Source organism: Manacus candei, unplaced genomic scaffold (assembly GCF_025592945.1).
Source record: "Manacus candei isolate 608988 ecotype Guabito, Panama unplaced genomic scaffold, ASM2559294v1 h1tg000003l, whole genome shotgun sequence".
NCBI lineage: Eukaryota > Metazoa > Chordata > Aves > Passeriformes > Pipridae > Manacus > Manacus candei.
Genome location: NW_026138051.1, coordinates 369,127 through 381,202, shown reverse-complemented (window position 1 = coordinate 381,202; position 12,076 = coordinate 369,127). Strand labels below are relative to the sequence as shown.

The 12,076-nt window shown below is 47.5% G+C and overlaps 1 protein-coding gene across 1 annotated transcript; it reads right to left on the bottom strand.

Moving 5' to 3' along the window:
- Window positions 1–1,545: 1,545 nt before the first annotated feature.
- LOC127470324 (G-protein coupled receptor 83-like) lies at window positions 1,546–9,546 on the bottom strand. Its single transcript, XM_051785732.1, has 4 exons — window positions 8,581–9,546; window positions 6,819–6,944; window positions 5,134–5,267; window positions 1,546–4,614 (listed from the first exon to the last, which is right to left on the bottom strand). The coding sequence occupies exons 1-4, from the start codon at window positions 8,956–8,958 to the stop codon at window positions 3,990–3,992; spliced, it is 1,263 nt and encodes a 420-aa protein (XP_051641692.1). The 5' UTR covers window positions 8,959–9,546; the 3' UTR covers window positions 1,546–3,989.
- Between the last annotated feature and the right edge of the window lie 2,530 nt (window positions 9,547–12,076).

Here is a 12,076-nt window from a genome sequence, read left to right as displayed (position 1 = left end):
AGTGGGTGAAAGATGGGATGGGACCCAGCCCATGTCATGCACCCCTCTAGGTCCTTGGCCCTCCCAGGAGTTGCTAGCAGCTCGCTCCCCTCCAGGCTCCATCCTACTCTCCCTGCAGTGTCCCTGTGCCTGAAGCCTCTCTCCCATCTTTTTGTGGTGCTTGTCCAGGCCCAGACACTTGCCCACACAAAGCCCAGGGGGTTTCTGAGGCTGGTGGGACACTTCACCTGCGAGGTGAATATCAATACAAACCCCATTTACTCTTGTCCACATCTTGTCAGGAGAATATTAAGAATGAAAATGAATCTGGGACAGTTTAAGGGTCAGAGCTGATGGTACAGATGAGAGTTTGTTCTTCTATGAAAAACAGAATAACTTCTCATTTTGGTGTGTAGGACATCAGGCCCCTTGTTCCTCAACTCACAGACCAGTCTCTGTGCCATTGATGGCACTGTGCAAGTTAACACCTTTCTTGTACAGAAAATCATCAAGAAGGAGCAATACCTGTACCTGAGTCAGGGATCAAAAATTTTAAAAAGGCCAAAGTCCACAGTAGCAGAAAAGTGGCAAACCAAGTAAATTGGTTTTACCAGCTTAATAGTTACCCAATTAGCTAATAATTACTCACTGGCAAGCTTATCTCCTGCACAACAAGCACTGGGCTCTTCGGCAATAGCAACAATCCCAAACGGACTCTCAGTTCAGGTGAGCCCTCTGGCGTGTTCATCACTGTGTTGGGGAGCAGAGTGCCCCATGAGCAAACCCACCAGGGTCTTCTCGCCACAGTTAAAGCCAAAGTGAGAGGAACAGACAGGTTACCTGTCTAAGACCTTGCTGTCCTGCTTGCAGATTTGCCCAGCGAGCCTGGGTCCTGCACAGTCACAGTGCACATGTTGTTACCAAGCAGCTCCTTCCAAACAAATCCGACTGATAACCAGTTTTCAAGAGTGGCAGAGCTGTAGCAGCCTCAGCAGTGCATGGTTCCTGCTTTGTTCCTGCTTGGGGGCAGGTGAGGGAGAGCAGGAGGTCCCCAGAGAGGGGAAGGGAGACAGGGGATGGCTGAGGATCCCAGCAGGAGCACCAGGGAGAAATGCACAAGAAATCAATCAGGCTGTGCTTCTGCTTATTGAAGTGCTTATTGAGGAATAAGTATTAAATTCAAGGAATTGTCCTCAAAGAAGCCCATGCTCCTACCTGGACCGAGGCACCAGGCAAAAAGTGCTACCAGGACCAGCTATTGACTGCACAAGCTGCAGGGAAGTGCATGGGAATGGAACAGCCTTCGCAGTCGGGGCACATCCATAGCTGACTCCCCGCCTGGGTAATCACAGCGCTGCTTTGTGCAAAGGGCTTTTCATGCTGAAAGATGTCAAAACACATGGAGACAGAAGTTTTGGTTGTGGATTTGAGACTGCCAGGAGCAGCACTCTATGCTTTCTTGCTAATCCCCTCATAAGAGGGAAGAGCATCTCCTTTTCAAAACCCAAAAGTTACACAAAAGCCATAGGAGAGAGAGGATCCTGAACCAGTATTTTATTGACTGTTATCAGCTCCCAAAAAACACTAGTGGATCAAATCTTGTTGTATTATAACCACACAGAAATTTTGACAGAGCTCATATTAAAGCAAGAGCATCCAGAGAGAGGTCGTGTGTGATGAGGGTGAAGTTTGCCAGACTCCTGCAAAAACAACCATCTCAAAGAAATGATGTTTATGAGGCAGCCCAATGTTGCCAGACTGCATGTGCTGCGAGGAAACAACGTCAGTTTTCCTTCCAGGAGCAAACTGTCCCTCGGAGAACCTGGGCCAGGTGAGGAATGTCTGCCCACTGCAGAGGTCACACAGACAGCTGTGGGTTTGAGCTTGGCTACACCATCTGTCCTTCCACAGGGACACTGACCCAATGTGCTGTCCTGCCAAAGGATGAGTGGCAAGAATAGACTCTGCCTGATTTATTTATCCCAGAGTAATGAGTTTGGCAGTTCTCTAGGGGTACGTTGGGAAATACATGCAAACTGCATTATTTAATCTCATTGATTTTTTCCAATGTAAAGAGAAGAACATTGGAATGAGAAGTTTTACTAAGTTACTCACCATAACAATATTTCTTCGGGTTTGTGATTGGTTTGATTTCTTAACAAGAGACATCTTGTTTGTAAAAACCTCCAGATAGTGACATTAGGGAAATGCCATTTGCAGTGGTATGAATTCCCAGTTTTCCAGAAAGCAGAACACCAAACTTAGTAGTAATATATGGTTTATGCTGTAATTTACTTGTAACGCAAAATGAAAGGCTCTGGTGCTGCCTCTGTGGTGGCAGCTCCAGGAAGGATTCCACTCCAGCAGAACCAAAGTGAAGGCTCACACAGTGAAGCCCACATGGAAAAGTCTGTAAAACGCATTTCCTGCAGGTGAATTCCAGCTGACACCCTAGCCTTGAGTGCTTGTTCTCTGAAGAGACTTTTCTAATTCCGTTTCCTCCCCTCTAGGCACATCTGCAGATGAAGAGGACAAGTAAGCACTGTGCCTAATATGGGAGCCCTGACCTGAAGCCTTAGTGCTGGCAATGCCACTGGGGTTTGCAGTGTCCTGAGCCACACCAGGTCCCTGTCTCTGTCCCAGCTGCTGTTGTCCTCTCCCTTCCCACAATTAGCTTAGGAAGAAGAAAGATTCTTGTTGCTCTTATTCTTTCCTCAGCTTCACAGTTTCTTTTTGAAATGCCAATACATTCTCAGGTCACATATTCTTCCACCCATCAAAACATCTTGATTTTCAAATTTAAGCAGCCTTTCACCCAAGTCTGCAGCTATGGCACAGTGCCAGTCTGGAAATGCCCAGTTGTAGACGTGTAGTTTGGATTATTTTGCATAGGAAGGATGAAGCTAATTTCCTTTTCACCGTCTTTTGAAGCTCAATCCTTTGCCATCACAAAGGCCAAGCCAGGACTGAATGGACACAAGAAACTGGTTATTCTTTCTGAGAAAGAGAAAAACACAACCTTGGTGGATTTTCACAGCCATAGGTTGAAGTTGGCCACGTGTTCCCACTGAGTCTCTCTCACCTGTGACCCAAACCCTGCTCTGAAACACAGGGGCTGGCTCTGCAGAGCCCCCAGAGCAGCAGCTGCCGGCACCCACTGTCCTGGCACTCACATCCCCAGGGATTCCAGCTGTCCCTTAGGTTCAGGAGGCACCACTCGGACCAGGAGCAGTGCTGCTGGCAGCGCTCCATCACCACCCCAGCAGCGGAACACAGGGGGCTGTGGCACTTTGAGATGCTCAGTTTTACTGAGTGGGGAGTACATGAAGTCTTATAAAGGAGCTCTCTCATCCAGGGCCAACTTCTGTTTCCTGCCTTTTGGGTTGAAAACCTGCAGCTCTGTTTCAGCACAACATTGGTTCTATCTCAGACAAAGACGGGTCCCAAGTTCCACAGGTGCCGAGTGGTTGCCACTGCTGCCCATGGGATAACTCCAGGACAGACAGACAGACTGACTTGACAGGGAAGGGCTGCCAGGCTGGCAGGGAAGCCACTAAGGATGCAGTTCTTGACGACTGGTAAAAGATAAAGTATTATTGAAAGTGAAAAAAATTAGATTTTATGTTAAGAAATGTCAGTTAATGAAGTTAAAACCCAAACGGCCAAACCACAGTGGGCACAGCTGGTGTGTATATAACCAGTGTGGCTTCCTCATGTTTGCTTAGATCATGAAAGGCTTTGTGTGCTGTTAAAGAAGTCTCTTAATTTTTTTCTGATTGTTCCAATGAAAAATATATTTGACAACCCTCATTCTGGAGCCCACACTGGGCAGTTCACCCCTGGAGAATTTTGACACCTGACAGGATGAGGTCCTGAATGACCCAGTCAAAGGTTGAAGTTCCTGTGCCTTGGGTGGAAGGCTGACTAGATGGTCTCCACAGACCTTTCCAACTCTATTTTTCCCATGATTCTGCAATCACATGATGCTGCCCAGCTGTCAGGTGAGGGCTTCAGCTTTCTGCCACAATTGGCTGCACACTGGATATGTCTGTCTTTGCAGAGTTCCTCTGAGAGGGTGTCTGTGCCTTCTGACAGGCACTGCCTCTTTTGTCCCGGCAGTTCTCGGCCCAGGCGTGCTGGAACGGGGGGGAGATGGACTGCAGAGCGTGGCCCTGGGCCGTGGCCCTGCGCCGGCACACGCACAGCAGCGCCCGGAGCTCCGCGCGGAAGCTCTCGTTCAGCCAGCAGTAGATGAAGGGGTTGTAGCAGGTGCTGCTCATGGCAAACCAGTGAAAAGCGAAGTACAGAGCGTTGCTGCTGTGGATGGCCCTGCAGGAGATCAGCACCACGTAGCAGTTCAGGGGGAACCAGCACACAGCAAACACAACCACCACCACCATCAGCATCTTCAGCGTCATCTTCTTCTTTCGCTGATGAGCGTAGTATTGCTCCATGGTAAGGTCCCCAATGGCATTCCTCAGCCAGAGCTTCTTGGCCACCATGGTGTACGTGATGGAGATCACAAGCAAGGGCAGGACATACAAGAGAACAAACGTAGTCAAGTCCAAATACTTCCAGAAAAGGTCAGCAGGAGGAGGGAAGCTGGGGAGGCAGACCATTCGGATGGTTCTGTTTCTGAAGATCAAAGAGAGAAAGAAATCTCAATTCCACTTACAGCTATACACACCTGAGGACAAACACCTCAGACATTCAAACAAGTTTCAGTTCAGGTACAGGTAGCAGAACTCATTTGGTATCATGGATAGGTGTCACTCTCAATGGAAAATTTTTCTCTAGGTTTGACCTTTGGCCCCAGTGAAGGTATCTTAAACACACCCCCAGGAAAAGAAAGAAATCATCCATGGTGACATCTGTGCCCTCTACTAACAAGTAGTCCCTCTCCTCTGTGCCTGCCCCAAATTACAGGGTTGAATCTCTGAGTCCGAAACAACTAATGAACCAGCCTGGAAGCAATTCCATCAATTGTCATTGTCCCTTCATGAGAGACACAGTGCTCAGGCAAAGGGAAGGGCAACTTCTCTGTTTCACCACTCTTTCTAGTAAGATGGATGAAGAGGTGTGGCCTTGGCATGTGTGGGGCTTCGATTCAGCTGCAAACGTCATATAACAAAAAGGACCATGTAAATGTCTTACCCAATATAAAACCTTGTCAGAGTCTGATAAATGGCGTGAGGCAGCGAGAAGCAGCTGGCCATAACCCAGATGATGATGATGCAAATCCCTCCTTTCACCATGGACATGCGTGGCTTGAGAGGGTGCATGATCACCTGCAGAGAACAACCACTCCTGAGGATTTACAGCATCTGGGTTACTCTTTGAGCCTCATATTGCAGTGTGGCAGCTTCACATGCCTCTGGTGTTAAAAGGCAGAGAAACTTATTTTACAGGACTTCAGGGAGTACAAGGGCTGGGAAATGCATGGAGTTGTGCACGTATTGAGTGCTGCTGCTGGCCCAGAGTCTGATGCTCTGTGACACCCATCAGCGTGACTCCAGAGACCACGGTGGCGAGATCTCTGTTGAGCTACATGCACTGTGGGGAATTACATTAGGCAATGAAACAATAATTAAGAATAGACCTATCATATCATTCAAACGATCTCTTGGTTGATGAAGTCTTTGGTATTTTACGTATATTTTTTCTTATTATAAATATCTACTTAGTGAAGTAGTACAACTTCCATGGAACATCTGTCTGCTCTGGTACCTCTCAGGACTAGCAATATTTTTAGAGGCAAGTGTTGATTTCCCTTGCTGAGAGACATCTCCTTACTTCTGTCTTTATCTCCTTGGGCCATACTAGCTCATTCCAGTTCTGAGGAACCATCTCCACTGAATTTAAGGATGGGTATTGTGTTTGCCCTTAATTAAACAAACACTTCTTGATGCCTAGCTGTGCCTTGCAATCAGCCCAGGACCTACTGATTAAAATTAAACCACTATCAAAATGCTTTGATTTCAGGAGCTGTAATGTTGCACATGAAACAGCCAGACTGTCAAAGTCTTTATGGTAAAAAAAGGCTGAATTGGCTGATCTGTACTCCAGTAGTCCCTGTGATTCTCTGACACCAGATGGAGCCCATCCCCAAGTGGAACCCATTCTTGTTTTGAACTTCATCCAGCCATATCACATGACATTGCTTTTCAGTAACAAATGTTTCAATGGCTCCAGCACTGCAAGAAATCCAGGTCTGCCTGAGAGCTCACTGTGCTGGATCTGCCCTCGCAGTGCTCAGCATTCATCAGCTAAAGCACAAATTGCAAACTGTGTTACACTTAAGGAAGCTCTTTGGTCTGCACTCATTGCTTGGCCTGGAAGGTTTCCTGGCCTTGAACTGGATGGGCTAACATAGCTCTTGCTGCTTCCAGCCTTAGGCATCCTGAAGGAATGGGACAAGCCTCAGAACTAACAGACTCTCATAAATCCATGTGGAGAGAACGTGTGGGCTGGCTGATGTTTGCATGCAGCACATGATCCTGTCGTGCTGTCAGGGCTGTGCTCCACAGTGGGGCTGAGAAGGGCAGGGAGTCCACGAGCCCAGAAGCCCAGGCAGAGAAGGAAGGGAGCAGGCTGCCAGCACTGATCTCCTGGGCTTTTCAGTGTCTCCAAGGACAGGGACTCCACAGCCCCTTCGTTTATCACACTCACTGTGAAAAACATGGGTGTTTTGTCTTTTGCCATGAAAGCTGGAGTTCTTCCCTCCAGTCCCTGAGTCCCAAGTCAGTGCAGCTTTCCAGGTACTGGGATTTGAGGGGGAAACAACCATGTATTTAGTCCCTTATTTTCTTTGAAACGTAGGGGTGGTGAATACGACATACCTGGTGCCGGTCCAGAGCGATGGCAGCAAGGGTCAGCACAGACACGTGGACAGAGCAGTACTGAACAAACCGGCTGATGTGACACATCAGCTTTCCAAAAACCCAGGTGCTGCTCACAAACCGCACCTGAAGAACAGACAACGTTGCATTAACAGGACCTGTACCTGAAGAGCAGCAAACTGGCTTCCCAGGCACATGGTACAGAGGAAATGTTTTAATACAGCTTCCCGAGGCTTTGTAGGTGCTTTATCCTCAGTTTTTCCTGCGGAAACAATGACTGTGCAGGGGGCTTTGAAGCAGCGGTGAGATTGAGCAGCGCCCTGTGTATGTGTTTGCATGTGCATGTGTGCACGTGTCCATGTACCATGGCCCTTCAGGAACACACGAAGAAACCTTAGCTCTGCTCCTCAGTGAGGCTCTGAAGGGCACACTGGGTACCTCCTTGAAAACATTTACACCTTTGAACATGTGGATGCTGAAAGCTGCATGGGCTCCAAACTTAGAGAGAGAAATCCTGTTCCTAGAGAGGTGTTGCTGATGATGACTTTTCTGCAGAGAAGATTGTGCCAAATTGCCTCACTCCCTCATTACTCCTGACTGCACAATATTAATTACAAATTAATGTAAGTCATTCTGCAGCAAATTAAGATAATTTGAAGTAAAGCACATTTACTACAAAGCATCCGTCCATGCAGAAAATTAGTCAAGACTGTTTTCAATTAATCTAATTAATTTCCCTGTAGGGATGATTCTTGCAGCACTGACTGTCCCTGAACTGGAGCAGTGTGCTGGTTCTCTGGAGCTGATGTAAAGCTCATTCCTGAGAGAGCTGATGGATATTTAATTACTCGTGCTTAGTGTGTAGCTGTTGGTGTGAGAACACGCAAGAGGGCACCAGCCTCTCCCTGAACAGATTACAGAGTGCAAATCCCATCAGAGCAAGGCAGGAAAATCCCACCAAAGAAACAGGATCAGCATGAATTTCAATAGCTAATTTGGGATCTGCTTTTGGAAGGAAGAACAACACCCTGGATAATGCTGAGCAGGGATGAAGCAGCGGAATTTAGGAATATTTGCATGCTTTTGAATCAGAGTTCTGGATCGATCCAGCTGCAGAGTCCTGGTTATATGATGTTTATAGTCTATAATAGTGGGGCAAGAAATTAATCTTTACTTCTTCCCACCTATTCTTTAATGTTCTTTTATATTGTGTACTTTTTAGTCACTGCAAATAAAGGACAATTAGCCCCAGGAAGCTAGTGCTGAGTGCTGAGCTAGTCTGTAGTGCTGAGGGAGGGACTTGCTGGCTGACCCAGCTCAGCACAGCCCAAGTACTTCCCTGAGATCTTGCACAGGGACTGACCTTGTTCATGGGGTTTCCATAGGAAACTGGCCATTAATTGGATTTTGTCATATCAAACTAGTCCTCACTTCCTTCCCCAGCAGCAGACAAAAGGTCTCCAACATCTGTGCCCTGCCCGGGCAGAGGGGGTGGCCTGCAGTGAAGAAACCCCCACTATGGAATGTGTGGTGGGGGCATGAGCCCCCATCTCCACTTGCTAAGGGGCTGTTGGGGAGGGGAAGTACAACTGCAGCCTCTCTGGGAGGCAAAAGGGGGAGGGGGCCAAAAGAAACTCTGGATCCCAGCCTGGTCCCAGCCCCTTCAATTGTCCTGCACACACAGGCAGCTGGCACACACAGTTGACAGGCACACACAGCTGACAGGCACACACAGACAGCAGCAGACATGGCCGGGGCTCACCAGAGTGAAGGGGGTGTTCAGGATGGTGATCATCACATCGGCAATGGCGAGGTTGACGATGAAGAGGCTGGTGGCAGAGTGCATCCTCTTGTTCTTGATCACCACGTGGCACACCAGGATGTTGCCGAAGAGCGAGATGCAGATGATCACAGAGTAGGCGATGATCAGCAGTGCCTTCACCATCCGGCTCTGGGACTCACCCTCATACTTGACCCCGCTGTCAAAGTCGCCCAGGTCCTCCAGGTCCAAGTCATTGTGCAAGAAGGATTGGTTAGGGAAGCCATACAGTGCAGAGAAGAAGCTGGCTGTGCTGTTGTTCTCCGCCCTCCAGAAGGGCTTGGGGAGGTACTGCAGGGGGAACCAGGTGTGCCGGCCCATGGCTGGGCAGCAGAGCCCCGGCACTGGTCACGCTCCTCTGTGCCTTCTGCCAGCTCAGCTGCTGAACCTGGTGGTGGCAGGAGGGAACACTTGCCTTTTGAAAATCTGCCCCGTGGTTGCAAACCAGAGAAAAGAATTGATAATTGGGTCCTTCTCCCTGTGCTGAGGACACGTCAGCTTCGCCCTAGGGGCTCTCCTTCTGCTGTCCTTTTGAAGTCCCACGTGTCCCCTACATGGAAGCTGATTCGGAGGCTGAAATATCAGAGATCCCCAAACACTTTCCCTCTGCACCAATGAAGAAATCCTGCTGAATATTTCCTTTTGAACACTGTTCTTCTATCTGCAACTTATCCTTGGAAATCTGCTTTATTGGTTCTCCACACAGTCCTTCATCCATCAGGTTTCTGTTTCCCAAGAGTTTTCAGAGCTTGTCAGAATCAAAAAAGCAAGGGCTGCCTTTCCCATTGCTTTCTCCCCTCCAAGTATCTCTGACTATCCAGTGAAGCAGCTTTGCTCAGCAGCCGTGGTCGCTGCGTTCCCTGTGATATGCACAGCTGCCAGATGACACACCGTGTGGGAAGGAGCCAATGGCAGATCTCTTCCCAGTTTATCCTGAGGTGTATCACAACCCACACGTGGGCAACGGCAGAGTCTGACATGTGCAGATCTAGAGAGCAGCAAAACACAGAGTGGATGTGCCATGATCCCTCCCGTCTGCTCTCTCCTTTCTGGGCACCCAGCACAACACCTACATGGGGTGAAGCATCTTTACTACTTCACAGTATCACTCTTTCTCTCCATCCCAGAGTTTTTAGCAGACAGAGAACATCCAAGGATTTTCCTTTCTGGTGCTCTTTTGAAATTGCTGAAATGTCAATTGAGATGCAGATCCATCTTCTGAACAGATTTAGTGTGATCCAATGCAATCTCATCAACAGACCAGTGTGGATGAGGGCCAGAGAAATCAGAGCTGTACTATAAAATTTCAGATTTTTGGGAACATTAAAACATCAGATTTCAAGCATTTTCATAGGCCATTGCCACAGTTCAGGCCAAGGAGGCTGTTGAGGACAAGTCCCTGGGCTTGGCAGGTTTATGTACTTCCCTGCAGTGACTTTTTCCTGCCTGACAGAGAGAAATGAGATAATTCAGCAGCTCATTGTACAACATGTAAAAGCATTCAGTGATATTTCATATTTATGAGGTATGTAAAGATCTCCCAAGAGGTCACAAGAGAAATCCTGCAAATACAAGGCCACTGTATTAAAACTTTTTCTATTGCAGAAGTTCCTATCACACTCCAAATGTGCGGTTTTTTTGGCTTCCTGTCGTTATCTCCATCCGTCCTTCCCTGAGTCTCATTGCTGGTGCTGAGCACAGGCTTCCCACATAATTGGGAAAGGTGAGAGCTGCTGGAGATAAAGTGCTGCTCCCACTTTGTGTCTGTTTCTGGCTCAGGACACGCAGAGTTGATCCCCAGAGCACTCACCAAGAACACGCTTGGCCTCCAAGAGAATCCCCTGAACTCCTGGCCAGAGCTGTGTCGTGGAAAAGGGGAATCACACAGATCATGGCAAAGCCCAACCCGAGGTCTGCTCGTGCAACAATGAGATTTTTGGCTTGAAAAAGAAAGTATCTCTGCTCTGCCCTTCAGAGCTGAAAGCAGCTGGAGCAGATGGGAAGTTTCAGTGCCTGAACCTTGTCCAGAGGGAGAAAATTCAACAGCTGAAATTGCCAAGTCCAAATGAGGAAAAATTCATTCAATGCACCTGTTGTACCAGGCAGCTTCTTAAAAGATTCCTGCTCCCTAGAGAGGTTCATAGCTTACACTTTCCTGTTTTAGATACAGGTTTGATAAATAAAAAAAACAAGAGCTGTAGATTTTATTTTACTCAACCCCTGAGATTTTATTTTACTCAAAAGGTGTGTTAGAATTAAGAGTTTGGACAGTACTCAGAAACCATGATGCTGAAACTTTCTTTTTTCATATTTGCTTGACTGCACTGAGGACACTGTACTCCTCTTCATTTGCAGTGTCTAGTCCTGCTTTTGTGACTCAGAAAACGTGAGATGAACAGGCACCAGCATTTTGCAGGACATTTCATGGACTTGATAATAAGACTTAATAAATAAACCACATTTGGTGATAATGGAGTGAATACCCCAGTAATGCATTAAATGAAGCAATTCTGTAATTCAAACAGGTGCTACATTCAAAACCACAACTCTAAGTGATGCCTTTCTGTGCAGGTGTGCCAAGGTTTGGCTCCTGGGGAGGGACAGGTCCATTCAGCCTGCAGCAGCACGAAGGTCACCTGCATGTTCTTGCATCTCACATCACTCACCACATGCTTCCTCTCACTCCTCTCACAGTATGTGAGAGCATTGCAGATGTAACCCAGCTTTTACAAAAGGTTCTCATTTACTGAAGGCAGACTTTTAGGCAAAATCATAAAATTTACCACTCCCGATGTGGTAAATTTACCAATCTCAATGGCTTTTGTTTTTTTCACAGAGATAAAATCCCTCTTTGTGGGATAAAATGTGGGAGGAAGGTGCTGGGCACAGACTGTCTCTGCCAGATACTGAATTACATCCCCTTGAAAGAATATTTGAGCTTTTATTCTCAGAGCTTTCCTGAAGGCAGAGTAATTGGATTCTCAAGCTGCAGACAGAGGGAAGGGACAGACAATGGAGGACACATGTGGGATACCAGGGCACTGATGGTTGAGTTAGGAGCTGGAAATGACTGAATACACTGGACCAGCCTTTCTGCAGTGAAGCCTGACATAAATTAATCACAGTGAACTGGAACATGGGAGAGAAGCTGCATGACCTTGGATCTAAATGCTGTATTGTTATGGACCGTGTCCTTTCCTAGAGAGCAGCCTGGATTAGCTGAGTGTCCCTCATCTGGCAAGGGAGAACTCTCCAGAGGCAGAGTCAGTTCCTGGCCATTGCCTTTATGAAGCTCAGTACAACATACCTGACAGGTTTTCTGTGACTTCTCTAAACATACTTGCAATTATTTGTAATTCCATGTGCCAGACACACAGTGGAGACCAGCTGTAGCACATGCAGGTCACTCACAGCAAAGTGCTCGAGGCAGGTAGAGACA

Coding starts and splice junctions, on each gene's coding strand:
- LOC127470324 (XM_051785732.1), bottom strand. CDS start 8,958: ATGGGCCGGCACACCTGGTTCCCCCTGCAGTACCTCCCCAAGCCCTTC. Junction 6,945..8,580: donor TGAACACCCCCTTCACTCTG/GTGAGCCCCGGC, acceptor TCTGTTCTTCAG/GTGCGGTTTGTGAGCAGCAC. Junction 4,615..5,133: donor CTGACAAGGTTTTATATTGG/GTAAGACATTTA, acceptor TTTGATCTTCAG/AAACAGAACCATCCGAATGG.